General features: G+C 48.6%; 2 protein-coding genes across 4 annotated transcripts; one reads left to right on the top strand and one right to left on the bottom strand.

Moving 5' to 3' along the window:
* The first annotated feature begins 112 nt into the window (after positions 1–112).
* shc2 (SHC (Src homology 2 domain containing) transforming protein 2) lies at positions 113–13600 on the top strand. Of its 3 annotated transcripts, none has more exons than XM_040183775.2 (14): positions 113–329; positions 1449–2265; positions 5024–5094; positions 7067–7127; positions 7368–7487; positions 8023–8076; positions 8264–8315; positions 8517–8643; positions 9391–9571; positions 10040–10133; positions 10754–10933; positions 11031–11341; positions 11428–11593; positions 12039–13600. In XM_040183775.2, exons 2-13 carry the CDS (start codon positions 1495–1497, stop codon positions 11554–11556), a joined length of 2151 nt encoding a protein of 716 aa, XP_040039709.2. In that variant the 5' UTR covers positions 113–329; positions 1449–1494; the 3' UTR covers positions 11557–11593; positions 12039–13600. The 3 variants fall into 3 exon arrangements, with proteins under 3 accessions (XP_040039709.2, XP_040039710.2, XP_040039711.2); XM_040183776.2 differs by having other exon boundaries at positions 175–329; positions 1468–2265; XM_040183777.2 differs by having other exon boundaries at positions 220–329; positions 1573–2265.
* Positions 13601–14034: 434 nt separating this feature from the next.
* ankrd24 (ankyrin repeat domain 24) lies at positions 14035–25563 on the bottom strand. The gene is made up of 22 exons (XM_078108097.1): positions 25478–25563; positions 25193–25258; positions 23465–23595; positions 22969–23057; positions 22813–22877; positions 22641–22698; positions 22426–22496; positions 22193–22299; positions 21555–21727; positions 20560–20657; positions 20226–20342; positions 20021–20140; positions 19805–19934; positions 19532–19710; positions 18454–18605; positions 17383–18173; positions 16980–17296; positions 16258–16491; positions 15235–15411; positions 14985–15155; positions 14809–14874; positions 14035–14234 (listed from the first exon to the last, which is right to left on the bottom strand). The coding sequence occupies exons 2-22, from the start codon at positions 25226–25228 to the stop codon at positions 14166–14168; spliced, it is 3351 nt and encodes a 1116-aa protein (XP_077964223.1). The 5' UTR covers positions 25229–25258; positions 25478–25563; the 3' UTR covers positions 14035–14165.
* Between the last annotated feature and the right edge of the window lie 121 nt (positions 25564–25684).

Here is a 25684-nt window from a genome sequence, read left to right as displayed (position 1 = left end):
ATAGTGGGAGTCCAGCTGCTTGTGCATCTGTCAACATGCAGTGATTCCATCTGGTTTATCAGTAACTTCTTATTCTCTGTAGCAAATAAAAACGGAGGGCGATTGGCTGTTTGGAAACAGGTGGGGTGGCGTCATAGCGTTTCTGATGATGGTGTGTTTGTCTCAGTGTGTGTGGGTTTTGTTGCAGGGAGTTGACCTGACAAGTGCATTGAAATGAATCTGTTATTCAACCATAGATGCATCTCATTTGTGCCGTTTGATAAATGTCATTGAACTTTCTCCGCGCTGGATGCTCTACGCCTCTCCCTCCCTCCAGCCCTGATAAATAGGTAAGTTTCCTGATGTTTTACAAGTTTACAAATGTGGCAATAGCATTAAGTGTTTACAATTTAAATATTTTGCTCAGTGCAATTCATTTGCTTACTATATATAAATATATATTGTTGAATGAATATTTGGCTTGAATGAATTTAGCACTCAGGAACATAACGAGCCGGTCCTTGTCTGCGCCCCCTCTTTTAGTGTAATAAAGGTAGCAGACCTTTATTTAGCCGTGTGCACGAGTGGAATAGTGAGTCAGAAATCAGAGTGAATGTGATTTTACTCCGATTGCTCCCTGGAGAGGCGGAGGAGACACACACACACACACGCACACGCACACGCATGGTACACTCTCACTAATAAGATGAGACTCATTCCAGTACATTTACTTACATTCACAATGCATATTATTATTTCTATTTTGAATTTTATAAAACCCTTTCATAACCACTCCTACAGTACATTGCACGTCATCCAAACATTTTAATCAAAAATATGATTTTTTTTTTCATCATCAAATGATATAGGAAACAAGGAATGCTTGCTTATTCTTCATATGTTTAGCTTTTAGTTTAGTTTTATGTATTTTACAATTTAATACATCAACTAGAGGAGCACAGAACGCTGATTTCCAGAGTGATGAATCACTTTACAGTAATTCATCTTAATTTAATTTAATTTGGCCGATTTATACAGTGACAGCATTGTTTAATTTTAAAGGCTTGAAATGTGTGCGTGAATGAGTGTGTGTGTGTGTTGTGAGGTTGACTGAGGTTCAGGCAGATGTGTTTTTAGCTAATACAGTCTGAGAGCAGCAGGGCAGGGCTAATAGACCCGATGACATCATCCGGAGAGGGAGGGAGGGAGGGAGAGAGAGAGGGAGGGAGAGGGAGGCTGCCTCAGGCAGTGAAAGGAAGCAGGCCAGCTCAGACGGAGAGGAGAGTGGCATGAGAGCGGGACAGTGTGCGTCTGTGTGTGTGTGTGTGTGTGTGTGACAACGGGGGAGGAACAGACAGCGTCCAGTTGACAAGGACATAGGACTCCACCTGGAAGATTCTTTTCTCTAGTCCCGCCCCCCCCCATCTCCCTTCCCCCTTTCCCCCACCCCCCTCCTCATCCTCTGGCAGTTATCCCCCCACCTTCTAGCTCCTGCTTCAGGCGGCTCCTCCGGGCATGCTCCTTAAGCCAAAGTATGGCCGCTTTCGCAACGAGTCTGTGACCTCCTCCTCCTCCTCCGACGACCTGATGCAGAGCTTAGCCATGAGCGGCAAAGTTGTGGCCACGCCGGTGGTCTCCTCCTCCGTCACGAGCCTCCCTCTGCCTCCGCTGCCTCCGCTGGACCACTCTGCCAGATCGTCCTCCTCCTCCGGGGCTGCCGCCCTGGCCGACTCCCCCTGCCTGGATGGGGAACAGGACGCCACCACGACCTTCTGCATGCTCATCCCCAAGATGCCCCAGTGGAAGTTCTCCAACTCCCTACTCAGCCGCAGCCCGTCCAACTCCAGCTCCAGCTCCGGCTCCAGCAAGGACTCGGGGAAGGCGGCTGCTCCCCAGACCTCCTCCTCGCACAGCTCCTCGTCACACAGGCACAGCGGCGCGGCCCCGGCCGGCGGCCCCGTGGCCAGCCTGGCGGCCGTGCTCACCTCGTGCGACCCCGTGTGTGTCACCCCGTGTTCCTTGCAGGCCATGCGAGGGCAGCGGGCGGTCGCGGCGGTGAACTCGGCCAATCAGGGGGGCCACGGATTTGGGGCCACGGAGGCCGCGGCCGGCCCGGCGGGTTCCAGCGGCTCCAGGTCGGGGATGAACCGCAGGACGAGGGTGGAAGGCATGTGGCTCGGGGGAGAGGACTTCACCCAGAAGGGGGGATTCATCCACAAACCCTCCCAAGGCTGGCTGCACCCTGACAAGAAGATAGCGGGACCAGGGGCCTCGTATGTTGTCAGGGTGAGTCAGTCATGGATGCTGTATATACATCGCTACGCCTTTTAAATATCTACTTAATCCAGGACTTGTGTTGAAAGTAAAATAACTTTTCAAAATATGAACGATCCATGTGAAGGTTTCTCTACCTGGGTGGGAAGTAAAAGAACCGCACAGGGCCGGGCAGTTTGTTATGCAGCTCATGTGGCTGAGGGCTGGTGGAAATACATAATCCAGATAGATGGCTTGGTGGGACTGCGACAGGATAGCTCAGGGTGGAGGAGGATGAACCGTTAACATGATGTGCGCCGACGACCAACGGTCCCCCATTTATAACGGTGTTCACCAAAGGTTGACGGCGTCACATGATGGACTTCAAGCAAAAGCAAAGGGTTTATCCTGGTCCATCTTACTACACTACGCTCAGATGGCACTTTAAAATCTCCCACAGACTCTTTGTGATTTTATTATTGTAGAAATGGATGGTTGCTTCGTCCCACCAGAGATAAGAGTCAAATTAAACGGTAGAGATGTGAGCAGATGCTTTTTCCTTCTTAGGATTTGTGTTTACAGGGTTGCCGTCACAAGCAGACAGCTTGACGTCAATGTCAACGATCTCCCCTCAGCGATCCCACGCGCCGCTTCACCTCCACCCCTTTTGCACCGCTCCACCCCCCCCCCCCTCCTCAAACTAATGACATGCCTCTTGATTAGCCCAGTCTGGGGCTCAAGCACGCCTTTCTAATGCCATTATACAGGCACCATTCATTCGCGTATTCAATTACATTTAATCACAGTCATTTGCATCATGTGATGCGGATGAGGTCGGGATGGCGAGGCGCTCTTATCATCATGCAAAGCGTTCCTGGGTTCGTAACAAGTGCTGCTCCAACGTTTGATTGATACCTCCCCGAGCTCTGGTGTGCGCTGCAATCATTTTAAACGACCCGTGTAAGCTAATGTTGGATGCATTTCACGGGAGAGCCGCATGTGCTATGCAGGGAGCGGCCCTTGCTGCATGTATTAGTGTCAATGGGACAGTGGATTATTTATTTTTTGCTGCCCTGTGCCATTTTTCGTTCGGCGTGGCTACAATAGCCGCTCAGCTCCCCCTCTCTTCCTGTGTCACGCACACGGCCCCTCCTCTGCTGGTAAAAGGCACAAGTATGTTTCGTAGTATTTATTTTCATCCTTTGCGTCCGGCTCTGTGTCTGGCCAACGTCTGCTGTCTTCGACAGCCAGGACACTGCAGCAATTCAAGCGTCAAACAAAGCACTGCAGGCGCCAAAACATCTCCCATTCAGAGATGGAAATCAGACTCCTATAATTCTGTGTTGTACGAGGAGGTACCTTCCGTAGTGCAGCCAGAACATTCTGCGGTCAAATGCGGTCAGAACAAAAGTACGAGAGAAGGAACGTTGTTGTCCATGATATTCGCGACCTCATTTCCAGGCAGGTTACATTGTTTATATACTATCCAGATACTGCTTGGTAACCAGTATCTGTCCATCATCCGCCCAGCCATTGTTATACAAGATCCCGTGGTGGTTAAGTGAGCAGTTATCACATCATTAATTGAGACAATGGAACATTTTCTGCATTAATGTACTACGGAGCGACTACGGCCGCACAACGCCACAAAGTTTGCCGCGGTCATGGCGTTGTTATTGCATTTCCGCAGTGCGAGGAACAGTGTGCTGGAGACTTGGCCCAGAGGAAGGGAGTGCAGATAGGGTGATAGAAGAGGGGATGCGTTTCATCAGCAGATGAGTGTGTGACAATGGAGGCATTGGCAGGGAGAGGGAAAGAAAAAAGAGAGACAATTTTCCTGATGGAAGACTTCCCCTCGTCTCCAAATCTGGTTAGAAAGCTCATTAAGCTCTTCTGCTCAAAGGTTGCTCTCGGTCTCTCTCTCTCTCTCTCTCTCTCTCTCTCTCTCTCTCTCTCTCTCCGTCTGTCTCTGTGTCTCTGTCTCTTTGTTTGGAAACTGCACTAAATGTGGCTTCGACTGGGAGAGGATGGAAAAGATGTTGCAGCATATTAGTTTATAAAACTAGTTGCACGTCACAGAAGTCTGTGTGAGATTTGAGATGACTGAAGTCATCAAGCATCTGATGCGGCCTTTTCACTTACTTTTGCAACTGTTTTCCTTTGGATGTCCATTTGTTGCTTTGTCCTCATCAACGTACCGTACACATTGTTGCCGTTGATGGCGGGCAAACTGGAATAGGAAGAGGAATTGCACTTGTAACCCAGACTTTGGTCTTTTCATGTAAACCTCACAGATATTCAGATTAAGATCTCCCCACATGGAGGGATTTTATACACAAACACACTCACACCCTCAGCGTCCCCCGGAGGCTTAAGAAGCTGTAGTTTGTCCGTGATTTGGAGCTCTTAGTGCTGCCGATGTGGTCAAGGTGCTATTAGCACCCCGGCCTAACAGCCATTAGACAGCTGCTCAGCTGGCTTTTACTCACTGGATTACAATTTAATGTGATCTTTATCTTTGGGTTTGAGTTAGATTACGATGTGTTTTGGGAAATAGTCATGCTCACTGTTCATTGATTAAATTTTGTATACTGCATAGTTTTTAAAGACGATTTTTAATGTCTGTATTAAATCATTTTACTGATTTGCTGTTCATGTTTGCAGATATTGTTAATTTTTAATGCTGGTGACCTCATAGTTTTCCATAGTGAGTTTTTTGTGTTTATTTTCAAAAATTCACCCGGCACGTCCACAATCATCATTTCACAAACCGTTCTGTTTCTTCTTGCAGTACATGGGCTGCATCGAAGTACTGAAGTCAATGCGCTCCCTGGACTTCAACACGCGGACTCAGGTGACCAGGTACGCCGTGGGCCGTCCTCATTAGTAGTGAATTTCATCTAATATGTTTAGGATCACCTACAGCTATCAAATTGCTACCAGCCGTATGCGTCGGTACGTGGCTGTTATTTAGAGTTATGGTGCTTTTCAGTTTAATATTCTTATTATGTTAAGGCTGCGCGATGTCATAATAAGGTTACACCTGTGGCTTTTTTTCACAAGGTTCAGCACAAATGCAGCAATATAATGTTGTGTGTGTGTGTATGTTCCGTGTCCGTATACCTCGGGGTCTCAGTGTGTCTGTGTCGTGTTGTTATGACCCACATGTGATGTTATTGTTATAAAAGCAGGCCTCTTTGCAATCCTCGGCCTCATGGGAGAAACACCCCCCCCTCTCCGAGTCTCGCCCGGCTCTCTCTCCTCCACAATCGATCGGCGGTAATCGGAGCCCACCGTGCAGCCCAGGCTTAAGTGCAGGGGGGGTGGGGAGGGGGGGCTGCAGAGGATGGAGTGATAGAGAGGGAGATCTATTATTGATGATGTTTATTAATGACTGTGGAAAGCTGCAGCGGTCCCCATGAACCTGCTGTGCTGGATAATGTTGTAACCTCTTGAGGAGGAGGAGGAGAGTTCGAAAGAGCGAAGGTTTCATTTTGCATCCTTGAGGTCGTTGACTATAGAGTCGTTCCCTCATTTGAATCTGCTGAAACCTTTCCCATTCAGCTGCATGTGCTTGACATTTCATGTGAAGGGCAGCCGTAAAACCGACTCGCCAGTGATGCTAATGGCATTAAGGTCTCTGATACCTTGGGGATCATGTGACATGCCCTCCGTCCCATGAGGCCAACAATCAATAATCGTCTAAAATCAATCTAACCAACTGTATGAGACATTTTACTCTGTGTTGATTGTTTCTGGGTGAAATTCTAAAGCAGCGTTTGAGCCTTTATTATGTATCCACAGATTGGCCTTCTTTCAGCTTTTTGACTTATACACAGGTTCATTTAGTCCTGGAAAAAAACGCGACGAAACATTCAGCGGTCGTCAGTATTTCAGAAATGTACTTCAGCTCGTAGATCGGCAGAAGTTCCATTTGCCCAACAGTACTTTCTGTGTCACAGTGTTAAACGGCAACACCAGCGATAATGAGGCACAGGCATTCTATCGCAGGGAAGAAGCAGACGCTGCAAACAAAAACAACAACAGGCCATATCTCCTCCCCTCCTCCTCCTCCTCCTCCTCCTCCTCCTCCTCCTCCTCCTCCCCCTCCTCCTCATACCTCTGCCCTCTCAACAGTGTCATTCGAACAGTGTGGTGTTTTTCAAAAAATCCCTGAGAAGACCTTTACTCGAGACGGGGCGCTGGTGGCCGCTGCTTTTTAAATATTTACGAGCCACTTGATAGGGGCGGCGGCGGGCGGCCTGGATTCCACATCGGGCCGCTCTCCCGCCACCAGACACACACGGGGCACAGAGGCTTTAGACGGCCATTAGGCGACCGCTCCCAGCAGCCTCGCCGCAAAGTTGTGACAAACCTGCAGAGAGAATAGCGCTGCGGAAAGATACGGTTGCGTAACGACGCCCTAAAGAAGCAGCAGGAGACACTTCATTGTGGTGTTTCTTCCCTCCTAATTGGACGGAGACTTAAACACGGGTTCGATGAATCTCTCAAACAGACCTGCTGGAAAGCTTTCCTTGACCTTTGAACCGTGAGGGGTCTGTGACCTCTGACCTCAGGCGGAGGGAGGGAAGACAAGGGTCCTGTTGTTTAATCCATCATTGAGGCCCTGTAGTTTCATGTTGCTCTGAAGCCTTTAAAACACTAAACCCGACTTTTACTTCTCAGGTTGTTGTCAGTGGAATGTGGATATTTGTGTGCACAGTGAACGCAAATCCACGGGATTTTTTTTAACTTTTTGGGTCCTTGTGGCTTTGAGATCAGTGGCCAGTGTGTCCTGCTATTGGCTGACCTTTGACCTCCTTTCATTACCTAGGGAAGCCATCAACCGGCTGTGTGACATTGTGCCAGGCGGAAAGGGGGCGTGGAGGAAGAAGGTCAACGCTCACTTTGCATGTGTCATTACAGTACTGTTACTAAATACTGAATTAAATAAATAAAAGTGATTTATATTATATTTGAATTGACCCGATACTACGTAATACGTAAAGTATTTCGTCTCACACCAAATGTAGTAAATACAGCAAGACGTTTCTGTTTTGTGAACAAGAGTACAGTTTTTAAATTGTGATTATAAGTCCTATCTATTCTCTTTTTTGTTTAAACTCGTCACGCAGGCCCAAAACAAAGCTCTCCAGTCCGTGATGGGGAAGAGTAACCTGCGATTTGCTGGCATGAGTATTGCAGTCAATATTTCCATAGACGGCCTCAGTCTGCTTATCCCGACCACGCGACAGGTATGATGCTAAAACCACCGGAACTCATCCGTACTCAGGCTGGACTCATACAGTTACCCAAAGGAAATAAAATAAATATAACTGATAGATATCATCATGAAACTGTCCTGGTTGATTATATGCATTCATTTGTGATTCTTTCCACTAGTCTGAAAGTTTTTGTGTTATGGAAGCTAAATCTGTGCATGAAAAATAGTAGTTTTCTGTCTTAATTAAACAAGCCTTAATTAAATGGTATTGTCTTCTGCTGTTCAGATGTCATGAATTTATTCAGTCCTTCAACTTCAGTAAGGATGCTTGTCAGTTACTGATCCAACAACCTTGATCATCAGTTCAAAACTACGTGTCATATTTGCTGCGTTAGTTGTAGAGTATTGGTTCAGAAGCAATTCCTTTGTGGTGAAAATAATTGGCCCGTAGAATCTTCATTTTAACACTTAAATGAAAAAATCTCCTGTCTATCTTCCTGCCCGTCCGTCTGGTCTGTATCCACGTTGATCAACGGGCCTCCGTCTTCTCTGCTCGTCTCCATCAGGTGATAGCGCACCACCCCATGCAGTCCATCTCATTCGCCTCTGGAGGAGACACAGTGAGTGCAGCGTTTTGTTCCCAGCTCTTGTAGTGGTTGTTGTATTTTGGCAGACTGCACACATCTGACTGAATTCCATTTTACCGGTTTCCAATCTCATGACCCGAAGAATCAATGAGGGCTTTAATTTAGTTATATATGTCTATTTTATCTGGTCTAATTAGATTTGTCCGCCTTTCTTTCGCAGGACACGCCTGATTATGTTGCGTACGTGGCCAAAGATCCAGTGAATCAGAGAGGTATGTCCTGAAAAGCCTTCGTTTCATAAGCACATTATACAAGAATGATTGTAACATGGATCGCTCAGTTCACTGTGTATTGTGTACTTAGGAGGCTACAATTGAATTGAATGGTATAGTTAATAGTTACATTGAAGATATTTAAAAAATAAATGAAATGACATTAATGCTGAGCTGGGATCTTACGTTGTTTTCCTTCAGCGTGTCACATCCTGGAGTGCTCGGATGGGTTGGCTCAAGGAGTCATCAGCACCATCGGCCAGGCCTTCGAGCTGCAGTTCAAACAGTACCTGCACAGTCCTCCCAAAACCATGGCGTCCGCGGAGAGGTAACACGCCGCACGTGACTCGAAAGATAAAAAATGACGAAAGCTGTTTTTGTCACTGTCCTCCAACTCTGCAGGAAGAGTAAACTCTCGACTGTAAATCATTGACTTGTAAAATAACAAGGACCAGGGGGGCAAAAAAAACCCACGTCTGTTACAGTAAGAATCAATACTAAAATCCACGATGTAACTATCGTATGCGTTAAAGCTTTACAATGTCAATAAGAAAAATATAATTTTATTTAAGGAAGATTGACACCCACAGGAAGTGAAAGAGGAGGTTTAGCACAATCAATCACACTTACTTTGACATAAATGTGTCCTTAGTCACACGTTCCACAAACACCGGATCTGCTGTACAACTCTCGCGTTTGTTTTTAATTCACTACAAGCAGACAGGATAGCTTGTTCTTCTGTGTCCATCCCGTTATATTGATCCGCACAGATTCTCTCCCCTGTTGGAACGGACTAAACAATTCACCCAAATAGTACACGTGGAATTGGCCCGTTGTATACATTTATTAAAGTTAATGTGAACAGGGATTCGAGACAAATTGATACAAGACAAAAACTTTAATATGTGCACAAATCTAAAGCAGAAACAGCATAAATCTTTTAAGGCCTCGGGTGAAGTTTGGGCGACTCCTAGTCGGTGTCGAACCCCCTGTTTTTTTAACCCGAGGGGTTTATTTTTGAAGTTGCGTTATTGGCTGTGTGTTAAAAACAAAAATCCACTTGTCACACTTCCAGGTGTGCCAGGACGGAGGAGGCGATGTGGGCGGAGGACGAGGACTTCTCTCAACACGATTACTACAACAGCATCCCGGGGAAGGAGCCCCCCGTCGGGGGGTTGGTGGACTCCAGGCTCAGGCCGACCGGAGCCCTGCTGGGTCACATCCACACGCAACCACAGAGCAAGACGGCAGCGCAGGTGAAGGCGCAGGCGCAGGCGGCCTCTGGGTGTGACCCTCACCGTCTAATGTCATCAGATGTAATGAAAAGCTCCATCTGGTCCTCGTCAAGGACCAACCTTCACCAGACGGGGACAGCCAGGCTCTTTGACCTGATGTGTTTTCTTGGCTCTTGTTTACCCGGAATGGAACAGTTGTAGAAACATACGCTCCACAACGGCCTTCCCGATGGGGCCTGCGCCATAATTGGCAAAGACGTGAATATAGAAAAAGCTTTGGCTCCGGCCAAAGAGGAAACCCGCCTCTCTCTCTCTGTCTGTCTCTGTGCCGCTTGTACAAACACCGGTGACAGGCAGTAGCTAATGTTTCAGACGGAGTGCTTCAAAACTGCATTACGTGCGGGACACGGGTTGTCCGCTCAGGTGTACGGCTACAGATGTATTGAAGATGTTGTGTGTGTGTGTGTGTGTGTGTGTGTGTGTTGGCAGACGGGCTCCCCGGGGAGGAGGGAGCAGGCATCTTACCCCCCCGGTCAGCTGTGCTACGAACTCCACTGGGACACTGAGACCACGGGCAGCTCAGGTGAGACCCCCTGTGGCGGCGGACGGGGGTGTGACAGTGGAAAAATACGTTTGTGATGAAATTGTCGGGCGTTATCTCTTCTGGAAATATTTGACATTTCGTGACCAGTTACGGTACACATGCAGCCGTCACTGCACTTTGTGCCCTGAAGGAGAGTTGCTCAGTGTTTGGACCTTTCACATCACCACGGTCACAGATCGTTAATCAGGGAGGTTCGATGCCTCCTCGTCAGACAACATCTTTGAATGTTTTTTAAAATGTGTTGTTTAAATCTTGCAATTGAAATGATTTAATTAAAAGTACAATAGCAGTGCATTACAAATGAGGTTGGAAATCACATAACCAAGTTAAATTTAATACCACTTATTTGTTAACGCAGTTCAAAGTATCAAAGCACTTACACAATAACTAAATAGTAATTGTCAATAGTCCCATGATAACAATCTGCAAAGGACAAATTCTGTATAGAAAAATGCATTAATCACAGCAGTAAACATTTGTAATTTCAGTATCAGTGTAAATTGGTTTTATACCTCTATAATTTGTGGAAATAATATATCCATCCAATGTGGTACCTGACAAAGCTCAATATTTGAATAGAGAGCACCTGTGTTTCTCAGGTCTGACATCGGACGGTTACCTGTGTGCTGACGGCCAGCCGCCAGGCAGCAGAGACTACGAGGAACATCAGTACGTCAACACCCAAAGTCTGGAAAACCTGGATGTACTGGCGCAGGGCCCCAACGGACACAGAGGGTCTCGGGCCCCTGAAAGTCCAAAAAAGGACCTCTTTGACATGAGTAAGTCCTCATTGTTCAGGGACACATTCTGACTCTTTTTGTGAAAACAGCGGAAAGAGACCACATTAGACTCTTTGACACTCCCCCGTCTCTCTAGGGCCCTTCGAGGACGCCCTAAAGCTCCACGAGGCCTGCGGCGGACCTGCTGCGGGGGCAGGTGTCCGCGTCCTGGAGGACCAGTGGCCCAGCCCTCCGCGCCGGCGGGCCCCCGTGGCCCCGAACGAGGATCAGCTCCGAAGGGAGACGTGGTACCACAGCCGCATGAGCAGGCGGGACGCCGAGAAGCTCCTGGTCCGAGACGGAGACTTCCTGGTCCGGGAGAGCACCACCAACCCGGGGCAGTATGTGCTAACCGGCATGCACTGCGGGCTGCCCAAACACCTGCTGCTGGTGGACCCCGAGGGAGTGGTGAGTCGGGCAGCGAGAAGAAAACACAAAGGTTCTGTAGCAGACGCGGCAACTTCTTTCTCAGCCTCTCGCTGTCCTCCCTGCAGGTCCGAACCAAAGACATGTTGTTCGAGAGCATAAGCCACCTCATCGCATACCACCTGAAGAACGAGCTGCCTATCGTGGCAGCAGAGAGTGAGCTCCACCTGAAACAGGTGGTCCGGAGGAAACAGTGAGCCCCTCCCTCCCCCCCGCGTGCCCTTGGTTTGGAAGGTAAAAGCACGCGTAATGTGTCTTTGTGACTGAAAAGGCAAATGTAACCGCAGACGTTTTGACACGTTGTAAGAGGTAAACACAGCCGTGATGGACTGAGGTAATGAGGGTCCTGTTCTATTCACAGCTATTACAGTGAGCCTTCACGCCGAATACAAGGGCCCTGGCTTATCTGAGCGGAGCAGCGCCTCCATTAATCTTTACACCTTAATTATTTACACCTTAATTCACCCTGGAATGAAATGTCAAAACGGCCGCTGAGGAATAAATGAAGAAGAGCGGGTTTGTGGGTAGTGTGGCTTTATAGCAAGAGGGCCCTTTCTTTCGGCTGTGCATGTGATCCCTCTGTCAGTGTGTTTTTTGTTTGTCTGGCATGTGACTATTTTATCTGAAAAAAAATGACTGTATTAAGTTTCAATCTTTCTTTCTCTTCTGTGATTCACAGCTGAATTCTCGGCTTCCAATGCAAACAGAAAATATGAACCAATGTGGAAACGATTTATTCCTGATGGATATCCACCAACAATTCCACCACGCAGACTGAGGCATCCGAAAACCTCGTTGTACTTTCTCTGCCTTTTTTTGAACTACCAGGAACCACCGAAGTAGCCCTGCCATCAACTCCTCAGCACGCAGCTGTTCAGGACTCCAGGAAGAGTTCGACTCATTTCAGAAAGGAATTGTCAACCGATGTCCATGAATGTTTGCAGGGGAACTAACGGGACATCAAACAGTCCACCAACGTAAAAGTGAAGCGCCTCCCGTGACCCTCGGCTTGGAATCGCGAGCGGTCACTCAGTCACGGGTCATTCGCAGGACAAATAATGGTCATTGCCAGAACAAAAACTCGACAAAACTCTGAGCAAAGAACAAAACAAATCTGGCACAGACCACTTGTCAAAAGAAGCTCAAGATGTCAGGTCACTCATGTCAGGTTTATTTCTGTAAATGCAAGACATGAAAATACTGTGAGACAAAGACATCTGTTCCCCTGGGATGTAAAGACGGTTTATTGTTACATGTTCTGCAGCACCTGACTCTGAGTCACTGAGATGGCACAAAGAACACTGAGCACGAGTCAGTGCTGGATTTAAGAGTCACACATACGTCTGCCCCTTTGCTTCTCCGTGATAATCCATTCACCAAATCCCAGTTAAAATAACAAGTACTGATACTATCTTCATATAATACCTTGTCTTGAAATGCGTCATCACGTCTACCATAAATATCAGTAGCTTGTGTTTGTACGGGCTGTTTATAATTAGTTGAAGCTGTGCTTGTGGTGTAAGCCCGTGGACACTATTTAAAACTCTGCATACAAGCTCAGTATATCCACACCAGTATTCCCACAGCCTCTCCAACTTCAGTGCCTTATTAAGTACAGAGACGGGCCTTCGTGTCAGAGTGTATATAATGTGCATTTATGCTCATAATGCAAAACACTAGTTTTCTTGCCATGCCAATGAATGGACTGGGCAGACTTCAGGAGGATCGAGCTCTTGTAGTGAACAGTCGAGTAAGCTGCTCTTGTTTTGGCCCGAATGTTTAATACCGTCTTGCCGTGTCACGGCTGCTGTGTGTGCTCCTCCACAGTGATTGATACAGAAGAAAGGGGACTTAGACATGAAATTAAATACTTTATTTGTCAGGGAAATGCACCATTTTGTCAATTGTCCAAGCCTGTGCATCTGTGTGTTTACTAGTGAACCTTGCTCGTGTGTTCCTGCTGCCGGGCTGCAGTGACAGCACGCCTTGCCAGTCTAATACCGAAAAATCCTACCAGAGGCAGATCAGCTATGGTTTTCATTTCTCTTGGTCATTAGCAACATATCTTTAACCAGGCCCTTCACAGCCTCACTGGGGCTACGAGGCTTTTGGTGAGGTCCAAGTGATCAGTGGGATTATTTTTAGATCTCCCCTTTTGCTTTCTCAGGAATTTGTTGGATCTGTTCTTTGATTAATGGCCTTTTGTCAATAAAACTAATTGTAAATAGGGTGCAATTCAAATGGTAGCTTGGTCATTTGTGAGTATCTGCCAGCCAATGTAGCAGCTACACCTTCGAGCCCAGCTGTCCGTGCTCACATGCTCAGCCAGTTTAAGACTTCAGATTTTCATCGCCCCAAAATAGATGCGAACGACGGTGTTGAAGCTGTTGCTTTGGAAACCTATTGTTTGTTGCATCATACAAAGCGAGGGGAAAGAACAGGATCAACAGCATTGCGGGTGTTTTTTTTTTAATTTTTATTATAATGATGTTGTATAAAATCAAAATGCTTGTCACACATCTTCTACATTCTACACTCACTGTCTGCTACCACACGCCCCCCTGACTTATAGGCTGCCGTAAAGCCGACCACTAAGGCACTCGATTTCTCACTGTTTGCTTATCGGTCGAGCCTGCCGGCTGTCGCTTAAGTTGCTGTATTGTGCACATGCAGCTATGCCGGTTGCATTTGGCTCCCTGGATAAGGTCCCTGTGACGCTGGTCCCACAGGTCGCCGAGCTGCAGCCGTCACATGCTGACCTTTCAAGGGACTGGAGGTGAAGAGAGATTTGCAGACGTTATGAGGTTCACTGTCCCTGCTGTGACATCCTCAGGATCTGGAGCAGTAGACCCTGCACGTCTTCGTCCATTCGGCCCTGCTGGGCGATACACACCAGTGTAAGAAAATTAGGCCAGCCATCATGCTGAATAGGAGGTGGAGGCTTTTGCTGATTGCCCCGTTCATACGCACAGATTGACTGTAATGCTAAAGGCCTCTTCTGAACCCAGGAGGCAAGCTATGTGCTCATGTGCAATCTGTGCATCGGGACACCCGTAACTGTGTCCAACAAAGAAATAAGGATAATAGGATCAAATCTCAATGGATCAAATCTCAATGCATCAGTAATGAGAGATTAATCACACTGGACAGCCTACACATCCCTATCCGGCTAAAAGTATAAAATAAGAAGCCAACAGCTCTTTTTAAGGCCATCTCCCATAACAACCAGCATGACATAAGAAGTAGCTAATGTCTGCACCTTTGCGGTGGAATATGATCAAACTGGTTGAAAGAGATAATGTGCACCACTCTCAATGTAATCCCCTTTTGTGTGGTGAGCAGAGCTGGTGAATCGTCTGCGCCGCATAGAGGCACAAACTAATCCAGCCTCATTATGCAGGGTTGAGTCTTAGTTTGTGTTGTCGTGGAGACGTTTGCATTCAGCTCACCTGTACAGCTGCCAGTAAATGCGTACGGTAAACGGTCACCACCTGTTTGTGCTTCCTCTCCCAATCCTGCAAAAAAAAGGTTAGAGAAATTGTTCCCCGGTCGCGTGAAGACTCGAGGGTCTGTTTTGGTTGTTTTTGCTGACTTCACATATTTATTGTGTCTGCGATCACCTCACCTGGAGCTGCTGCGTCAGTATGGAGATCCTGTTCTGCAGGGCCACTTGCTGCCCAGGGTTACTGTGATGGGTGGATGCGGAGGAGAAGGTGGAGGCGGTGATGCCTAGAGGAGGCGATAAAGCACCCAGGGCCTCTTTTAACCGAAACATCTCCTTGGACAGCTCCGTTATCTGCACACAGAGACAAGAGGGCATGAGTTCACTTCCCAGGCGCTTTACCGGCCGTTTGTTTGGCCATCCGGTCTCTCACCCTGCGGTCCTTCTCTTTGACCAGGCCCTGGGATTCCTGGATGCCCTTGTGGAGCTCCTGGATGTGGCTGGATTGCGCCTGCAGTTCGGCCAGCTGCTGCTGAGACGCGGCCAGCTGCGACTCGGCGACCTGCCGCTCACTCTTGTTAAACAGAGCCTCCCTCTGCACCTGGAACACCTGGGACCGTAAAAGACACCAGCGGCACCGTGGCACTTTAGCAAGGCATTGCATCGGACCACGCCTCATATTCAGATTCTCTCCGCTGTTATAGAAGGGGAGCCGATCCAGGAGGACTGTAGTTTGGCTTTTAAAAAAGGGAATTTACAGTTAATAACTTTAATATTACACACTTGTATTTACCCGTGCCGGTGGTAGAAAAGATTTCCAACTTTTACTACTTGATTTTACATCACATGTCATTTAGCTGACGCTTTTATCCAAAGCGACCTACAATAAGTGCTTTTCAACCATTAGGATTCAAAAGATCAAAAAAACAAGTAAGTGCAATTTCATCAAATACGCCGATCTACAAATCACTATAGTACATTTTTATGTGCTACAATTTGTTTCATGTTTTTGGTCGAGGTAGAGTCTGAAGAGGTGTGTCTTTAGTTTGCGGCGGGAGATGCGAAGGCTTTTTGCGGTCCTTGTTGATAACAGCCCGTGTTTTTGTTATTGAATCCCTTCTGCTTTTGGCAGGACTCAATTTATAAAGAGCGTAAAGCTATTTTAGCGTCTCTCCGTGGGGAAAATGTGGCCCCTTATTAACCTCTCTGTACTAACGCCAGAGAGGCAATTACCCAGTTTATAAAGAGAGAATACGATACTACTTTATTGCCTCAGTAGGCAAATATACAGAAGCATCAATGAAACAGAAGAACGTACTGAACAGAGAAAGTAATACACAAATTAATAATGCAGAGGCAGGAAAAAAAGCCTTCGTGGAGCACCGGCCCCTTTGTGATGGACACAGTAACTCTAAGGCAGACTCCATGACACGCGTGCGTGCGTGCACACACTCACCTCCGTGCAGGTCTTCTCGTGTTTGCGAGTGAGGTCGTTGAAACGGGCCGCGGCGGCGTTGATCTCGGCCTGCAGAGCGAGCCGCTGGGCCTCGTGGTCCTCCTTGGAGATCAGGCCCTGTTCCGAGGCCTTCTGGGACTTCAGCTCCCTCAGCTCCATGTCCTTCTCGAGAAGAGCCTCCTTGGCTGCTGCTGCCGTGCTCTCGCTGGCCTGTAGGGAGCGCTGGAGCTCCGCCTGAGAGGCAGGGAGCGGATTTACCCGATTCATTCTCACGCAGTCTGACCGGTGACATGCTTATAAGAGCAAAACACTTAATATGTGAGTTAAATAAATCAGGTAACAACCCATCGGATCAACAGAAATATACATCGCAATGCTCTTAACCCTGTTTTGATTACATCTCCTTCTAGTTCTACCGACTAAGAAACAGTAAAAGCAGCTGCTGCTAACAAATATTATGCTTTAACTTGTGTGACCTTTCAAAATCTTCATTTTAAACAGTGAATTACTAATTTTGTGAAAACTGACTTTCTTCACTCTGGTGCTCAGAAACACTGTCGTCCACAGGAAAAGACTAAATAGCCTTTAATAAAATGTTTCCTTCTGGCGATTTGAAAACAGCAATCTGAGCCTGTGCGCCTGCATATCCGCACAATTTCTACATCATTTTGAATGAGCTGCAACTCTTGATCATCGTCTGATTTGTTTTGACCCCTGCTGACCTTGACTTTCTCATGCTCCTCTTTGGGTACGGCATCCTGCGAGGCCTGAAGTTTGGCCTCCAGTCCGGCCGCCCGCTCCTCAGCCTGACTGCGAAGGGTCTTCTCCTCCTGGAGCTGCTGCAGAGCCTCGGCGAGCTGCTCTGATGCCGCAGACAGCGCCTCCTTATGTTTAAGGAGTGGCACTGCGTCTTTCAGGTGCAGGGCGTCCTGTGCCCGGCCCTCCCGCTCGGCGCACAGACAGTCCAGAGCCTGGGCGGCCTCCTGCCTCGCCACCTCCAGTTCTTCCCTCACTGCCGCCATGGTCCGTCTGGAGTGCTCTGATTGGACGGCGGCATGATGAGTCACAAGACGGGGAACAAAAAAAGTCCATAATCCCGCATTTTACTCTGTCGAAATGTGTTACCTGATATGCCCGAGGGCTCGGAGCTCTCTGAAAGCTCCTCCTCTTCCTCCTCCTCCTCTCCATCATCTGCGCGTGGAGGAGGCCTGAGTCTCTCCAGTTCCAGGAGCGCATTGTTGAGCCTTCTAGCCACGTCCGCCCTCTCTCTGGCCAGCTGCTCACACTGAAGCCCCAGGCTCACTTGCACCTCCTCCAACTCGGAGCGGGGCACGCGCTTCCTCAGCTCGCCCTCAAGCTCTCCCACGCGCTCCTGGAGACGGTGGACCTGATCTCCATCTCCCGCTGCTCCTCCTCCTCCTCTTCCTCCGTCTTTCCCCGATGTCCCGCCCGCCGCCAGGGCTGCCTCCAACTCAGCTACTCTTTCACGGAGGGCCTTCACCGTCTTTTCACCCTCGCCGTCTTTCTCTCCTCCTCCTTTCGTGGACTCTCTCCTGGACAGAGCGGCACGGAGTTCCTCCACTTTCTCCGTCAGCTGCTTGATCGTGACGCCGTCCCGGCTGCTCCGCCCGCCTGCTTCGGCCGGTCTCCCGGCAAGCTCCTCCTCTAGCTCGGCCACCCTCGCGCTCAGCTGCTGCGCCGCCTGGTTCGGAGCCCCCCTCGCTGCCCCTGCACCTGCTGCGGCGGGATCCCCTTCGCCACACTCCACAGAGAGCACCCCCAGGCGCATCTGCTCCTTCAACTCCTCCAGCTCGGACCGGGAGGTGGCCAACTGCTCCTCTAGGCCTCGCAGCTTCTCCCGGAGGGCCTCGGGACTCTCTGCGCCTGCACCTCCTTCATCAGACTTCCCATCAATGCTGGAGGACAAGACAGACGTTGTTAATCTTTCCGGCAGTAATTCAAACAACTCACACAGAACAGAACAATTGAAACTCTTAAAATGTCGCCGAAGCGTTCAACTGCAACCTGTGATCAAATAAATAGTAAATGCACAGACATTTCTTAGTGAGACCCCATCAAATATATGATATGAAAAATGTAAATGCAACATTTTTTAAATCGCCCTGATTACAAAAGGGCAAAAGCGTCCTGAACTGACGCCGTAGAGCTCCAGTGAACTGATTGAATCCCTCTCACCAGTCCTCTGCCACGTTGGAGGCCTCGCCTGCAGCCTGGCGCTCCTGAAGGGCTTCAAACTCCTTCCTCAGGGTCTCATACTGGACTACGGGGACAAAGTCCGAGCTGGAGCTCTGCATATCTGTGTCGTCCTTCTCGAACATCTCCAGCATCTGTACACAACACGGAGGGAATTACAGTAACGTGTGAAGGTTGTCAGGAACCTGTAATGTTGGGCTTCCCTCTGAGTGCACCTCACATTGTAGCAAAACCTTTAATATTACACCTGTATGTAGTTGAGCACCATCAACTCAAAGTACTCGTTGCCTAGAAGAGAACTCTAGTTATTTACTGGTTAATTGTTCTGGAGATTAAAGACAAGATCAAACCAACGAAGCAGCATACTTTTAATCCTATTAAATATACATATGGTTTTCTGTCATAAATGTGTAAATAATTTAGAAATTGAAGCCGGTCCAGAAATCATCGTGGTTGGATCATTTCTAGTTATTTTCTCACACTGAAATAAGCTCCTCCAGAGCCACAGAAGACATTCTACAACCAACTTTACAGGCTGAGAGACTCCCAGCGACAAGTAAACGGACCTGTGAACTGGAAGAAGTGCTCTTTTATTAACTTAATTAAATATGAGTTATGGAATCCCATCACCATTAAAAAACACAGCCGGTGCTTTCGGTGGCAGTTTGATCGTTTTCTTTGTGCTTTGACTTTCCCCACTTTCCTGCCTGGCTCTTCCTTGCACAGCAGGACAGAACTGAAGTCATTGGCTTAGATCGCTTCTGCTCAAATACTGGTGAATGAACCCCACAAGAAACAGGATATTTCAAACAAACTCCCAGCTGGCCCCTTGTCCGATGCCTCTCTCTTCTATTTATACCTGTGTGGTCACAACTGCCTCACTGCATAAGTGTACCGGAGCAACGAAAAGTGCTCATGACTAATGTTAAGAGTCAGGGACCCTAAAACGCTCCTCAGCCAGCAGGAGGGGGGAGCTCTTAATAATCACATCACTATCCATTGTTTTTATTTGATATACATGCGTGATTGTTGTGCATTCACACTCTCTCTCTGACCTCACCTGCACTTTGAGAGCTAGTTCAGAGTTTTGCGACGCAAGTTCCTCAATATGTTTACGCAGCTCGGCAACAGTCCCCGGGTCCCCGGGGACAGGGGAGGGGTTGGCTGACTCGGAGTCTCCTTTAGAAGTGGCCTCATCCTGAGCAGGAAAGGCTCTGGAGCGCTTGGAGAGCAGCTTCTCTAGAGGAAAGGTTAAAGCGAACGAACAACAATAATTAATTTGTGTACTCGCATGCGCTCTATCAGGTCCTGGGAGGTACATGTCAACACATACCTGGGAAGTCAAACATTTCATCCATGTCCTCAGAGTCACTGGCCCCAATGCCGTGGCCTCCCTTCAGCTCATGGAGCAGCTTGTCTCTTTCCGCCTCTGTCTCCTTTAGACGCTGCTTTAGTTGGGACAACTAATGCGCGCACACATGTAAAAATGGTGGTTAGAACAAGCAACTCTCTTCACAGACGCGCTTGTATCGCAGCATGTGTGTAGTACCTCCTCCAAGGCGGTGAGGGCGCTCTGCTGCTGCAGCTCGAGGGCTTTGATCTTCTGGAGCAGTCGTCCTCTCTCCAGACGCAGGCGGCGGATCTCCTCAAACACCTCCTCATCCTCGGCCTTGCACAGAAAAACACCAGACGTCTGAACACCTGATGAAGTCTGCATTTTATGTTACAGGAAAATGAGGATTTTCAGTGCTAACCTGGGCTGACTGCTGTGTTTGTCTAGGCTGGGGAGATGGAGATGGAGATGGAGGCTCAGGGGACCTGGCAGGTGAAGAGGGGCTGCGCGGCTTTGGAGAGGGCAGCAAACCCTGGATCTTTGTGATGGGAAAAGATTTACATGGATCTTTGTCATCACAGACATAATACTTTTTAGTTAATCACAGGACGCAATATTGTACAAAAGAGAGATCTTAAAATGGGATTAGCATTTATTATGGACACTTGGGTGCTAACGATCATTTTATAGGCAAATGTTAACGCTAACTCCTAACGCTAACTCTGCCGTTTCCCATCCAGTGAGATGTTTCTCACAGTACCTGGAGAGGAGAGCGTGGCGGCGGCGGAGCTTTCCGCTTGCGAGGTGTCGTGCCCCCTTGCATTGATGAGGCGCCTGAGGGGACTTGGGGGGGCTGCGTGGGGGAGAGGAGGGGGGTGCGGGGGGGGGAGTTGATCACAGACAAGCAGGGGTGGAGCTCGACATAACACGGAAAAATTAGGGAAACTAACAAAAGAGGAGCGAAGGCCAACGGAAACAAAGCGGCGCAGAAAAATAATGACCTCATACTGGAAAACATGCACAATGTGATCGGCCCAAGCGGGGCTGTGATCTCATTTGATGGAGGGAGGGGTCCAACGCACAGCTATGCAACATTACCTCTTCGCCTCTGCCCTCAGCAGCTTTGTACGCAGAGGGGGGGTGGGGGGAGAAGAAACACAGCAAGACACTTTAAAATCCAGAGGAATTAGACTGAGCAAACAGCCAGAGGTGCATGTCAATATGTGCACATACAACAGTAACATGGACTCTCACTTCCTGTCTCCCTTCTATCGTTTGTGTTGGTATGTCATCCCTGTCCCCTTGTAGTTAATTCACCAAGATCTCCAATTGTAGAATAAAACGAATGGGATCGTCCATCGCGTGCAAACCAAATTCTCTCCTTCATCTCCTTTTCAGACCGGCCATACGTCTGCTTTGCATATAGCAGCGAGGTCTTTGTCGGGAGGTGAAAGCAGAAAAGGCATTTTCTCTCTCAACCTCACGTTCAAATCATGCCCAGCCGCCCTCCTGCTCCATTACAGTTTCCCCGGGGGAGCAGAGTCACAGCTCTGTCCAGAGCCGCGCAAGCCGCAAACAAAAGCAACTAACTGGATCTGATGATCTGTTCGATGTCGCCGCCACATGTTTCACACGGCGGGGCCCGATTTGCATTTTCCAAAAACGCTGTCGAAAGCCGCCATGGTGATTCGTGGTCACGTTACACGGCGAGTGGAATCTCTCCGGGGTGGCTTCAGGCCTCACACCGTACCTGGAGGTGCTCCGTCCCGCAACATTTGCATGATGCGCTGGTTGCCCGTTGTCACACCGTAGTCGGAGGCTTTGTGTCCCAGGGCGTCGACCAGCTGCGTGTCGGCGCCGCCTCTCAGCAGAGCCTCTGCGGTCTCGACGCTGTCGCTCTCGCACGCCAGCATCAATGCAGACCTGCAGTTCAAAACAAAACGTCAGAGATCAACAGGAAAAAAAAAAACAGCATTACTGAGTGAACTAACAATGCAGTTGATTTGCATACGTCACATTTTAGCCATATTTCCAACTGAGAAACCATCAGCCTGTGCGTCTGAAACCCACAGAACTATTTTCTATTGGGTCCTGGATTCCAAAGTTAATGACCTGGATGTGATTGAAGGTGAATTGCAGGAACAAGAATTGAATTGCCCCCCCCATTCGATATAATGTAAGCTAAACCAAAGGCTCTCAGTCCTTGACCCGTTTCATTCCAAATCTACATGGAGACTTCCACAGGGAATCTGTATCCTGATCCATACAACCCTAATGAGAGAAATCCTGCAGAGGGTTTTGGGGTTCTGGAGCAGCCAAGAAGCACTTTCATTCCACGGGCGCCATTCCATCCGTCAAATCCCCAAAGGGTCATTAACAGTCCGGTACCTTCCCTGGTTGTCTTGTATGTTTGCATCTGCACCTCTGCCCAACAGGAAGACACACAGCTCCACTCTGCTCATCTGGGCCGCTAGGATCACAGCGGTGGCCCCCTCCTGCCAGAGAGAGAGTCCACGCTCATCCAAACGGCACGCAGCGACAGCACATTTGACGCGGAAAAGGATGTCACTACATAATAGTAATACCAATACCAATCCGTATCTTCAAACCCTTCAACCTACCCCGTCCTGTATGTCCAGAATGGCTTTAAAATCCCACAGGGTCTCACAGCAGGACAAGCAGCCACTGACCGCTGCAGGAAATAATCACAATTATGGTCAATATCAGATGTTTATACAAAATACAGTTTAAATCTCTGAGCACTTCTCTGTGCAGTTGCACGGGAGATTAAATATCTTTCTTCAGCTATGTATTAATGTAGTCCTGCTACTGGGACCTGCATGATGAAGCGGTGTCCTCCCAATGGAGTCGGTGGAGTCTACTGCTATTCTCTCCTGTCGGGTAAAAAGAAAATAGCCATTAACAGTAAAAGACAAAAAATCTGCAACTAGTACCTTCTTTAAATCCATGCTATTCCATTCATTTTTGATTTGTGATTGGTGATTTACCTGCAGGAGTCTTTTCAGACACTCTGAATGGCCGTTTTTGGCCGCCAAGTGAAGAGCGCTGAAGCCTGCAACCGTTTCACGAAACAGGCGTTTACAAACCATTCCTGACAACTGACGAGACTAAACCTGAGACACAGCGCCCTACCAGCACCCTACCAGCGCCATCCGCCACGCTGACGTCCGCTCCGTGAGAGATGATGACCTCCAGACAGTCCAGCCGGCCGCGGGATGCACACAGGTGGAACCTGCCGGAAGGACGAAGGACGATATATACAGCGTTTAGGGACGAGAAATGAGAACCAGTTTTCATTTCAGTTCCTGAGAACTGTTCCACTCATCACTTTAGTTCGAGTGACAGATGAAGTGGGCAATAAATCGTCGCCGTTTACCATAAAGATGATCATGGTAAAAAAGGTATAACGAATTGGATTTATTAAGCAGAATTCATGGTGACATTAATGCGATGCGTTCAGGGGCCACACTAAAAAACGGAAATGACATTGCTGCTGCACAATAAAACGGTTGGTTTCACATTGCCAGGAGCAACAACAGCAGTTAATAAAAAGAACTACAAAAACGAATGGAGTGGAACTCATAGAAATACAATTTGCTTCTGATGAATTAAAAAGTTAACACCGGGCGCACGACTTACGCTGACTTGCCCTCCGCATCCAGTTTGGTGGGGCAGAGGCCCTTTTTGACGATGAGAGCTGAAACTTTGTCGGGCTCGTTCTGCTCTACAGCCTGCAGGAGCCTCTCGTCGCTCTTACTCCAGTCCTGACTCTGAAGGGGGGGGGGGGGGGGGGGGGGGGCAAGCGAACAGGTCACCACCCTGAGCCGCGCCGACTGAAACCGATATCACGCTGCGTACCTCACGACAAACAAAACCATGGATCACCGGATAAATAGAATGCAGTTGGAGTGACGCCAAGAGAAACCCGTTTTCAGAAGTAAAAACATGCTACGTTTAAGACTTAGATGTTATACAATGGAGGGATATTTCCTTTCCTCTCCCTGTGATTAGTGGATGGAGAGAGAAGATACCCACCGGCAGCGGCAGCAGGCTGAAACAAGGACAGAAGCGCTTCATCAGGCTAAAAACAGGCTGCCGAGGATCCATCCCGCTGTGCCGGTTATCACACACGGCTGAATCCAGAGTACCAAGCCACCGCTGTGCGTGCTGCCCGACCGCACACGCTGCCGCCGGGCCACACGGCACAGTTACATTCGATACCGCAGAGAACTTTCTACCAGATGCCCTTCAGAGGTCACAGCAAAGTCATGGAGTTACATCCTGGAGAATTAATGCCGTCCTCAAAATCTCACCGCCGCAAGAAATCAAATTGCTCACCAACACAAAAACGGACACACACACACACACAAACACACACATACAGAATCACTGCTATTTGCTGTTCCCCCCCCGTCCCTGGCCAGAACGCTATCCCGTCATCCGGCCTCAGCTGCTAGCAGGGACGTAGCCGGTCTGTCCGCTGCACCTCACACACTGCCACATCCTTACTTTCCTCACTGTCCTCCTCCTCTGACCCAATCATTTCCCTGCAGCCTGATGCAAGCGTCCTCTCCTCTCCATTTTTTTTTTGTCGGGTCCTGCACGGTACCCCCCCCCCCCCCCCGACAGCGTTGATGTGCTTCCCTGCAGTTACAGAGCAGTGGGGACTCAGCAAAAAGAGACGAAGACAAGCTGGCTGGCCTCTGCTGGTGTTTGGATGGCCGTTTACGGGGCGGAGGGGACATGATGAGGCAGACAAACAAGTTGAAATTTAGTCTCGTAGCCTACGGAGGGTACGGGGGCATTTTTGTGGAAAATCACAACCACGTTAACTTTACTGAATGGCACTTGAGGTACTCATCTAAAAGGCAAACAGGCAAGAGTCCATCCACAGGGCGATGGACACTAACAGGTGGTGATGCTGCTCAGACCACCGTCGCCTCGGGGCGGCAAGGTCACCGACCCCAGAGCCTCTCGCCTCACGGAGCAGGCGAGGAAAAGGAGAATCCTAACAATGAAGTATATCTGTGAACATGTGCACATTACAAAACCCTCCAGACAAGGACAGGGACGACAGCAGGAAAGTGGGGGTCCTTTGTGTGTGTGTGTGTGCGCGTGTACACGTGTGAATAATTGAAGGCTACCTGAGATGGTTTAAAGCAGCAGTCTGGAGCGGGCCTGCTGCTGTTCAGTGATACTGAATCCCAATGCCCCCCCGCGCACACAAGGACGTGCACACACACACAGGAAGGAGCATGCTGGGATCTATATAAATCACTCGGATTTATAATGTAATATTTTAAAAAAACAGCTTGCTTTGACTTGCATCTCAAAATACTGTTACGATCCCCAACAGACGGCTCTTACCTCTGTCTTTTTAAACTTTGCCTTCAGACTCTTCATAGTGGTGTGTTGGCCCCTGTCTCAATAACACTGCAACGATCAAGGCAAAGAAATATCCTTTAGTGGCATAAGTTCCAGCTGAAAGCAGTGGCTTCAAGCGGTTCACTTATTTACCCATCATTAAGTCATCAACAGTTTGTCCCATCATGCTGCTCCAACATGTTATGGAATGCGTAAAAAATGTGCCAACGTCATACTTATTACAACCCCGACGCAGATAATGTTGACCACACACATGTATGAACTGACCTGCAAAAACCTGCGGAGGACAGTCCGGCTCCAGGTGAGTTCTTCTTCTGTCCCATCGGCGGCGCGCAGGAACAGACTGTGTCGTCACCGGGAGGCAGCGATGCGCCCGCCCCATTCGTGAAAATCAACCAATCAGCATTGCGCAAAACACCGGCTCCGCGTTTGATTGGCGATGACGGGTGACGTGTAGTGTCGCGTGGAGCCTTT

This window comes from Gasterosteus aculeatus, chromosome 8, assembly GCF_964276395.1.
Source record: "Gasterosteus aculeatus chromosome 8, fGasAcu3.hap1.1, whole genome shotgun sequence".
Taxonomy (NCBI): Eukaryota; Metazoa; Chordata; class Actinopteri; order Perciformes; family Gasterosteidae; genus Gasterosteus; species Gasterosteus aculeatus.
The sequence above is the reverse complement of the archived record's forward strand: the minus strand, read 5'-3'. Positions and strand labels throughout refer to the sequence as shown.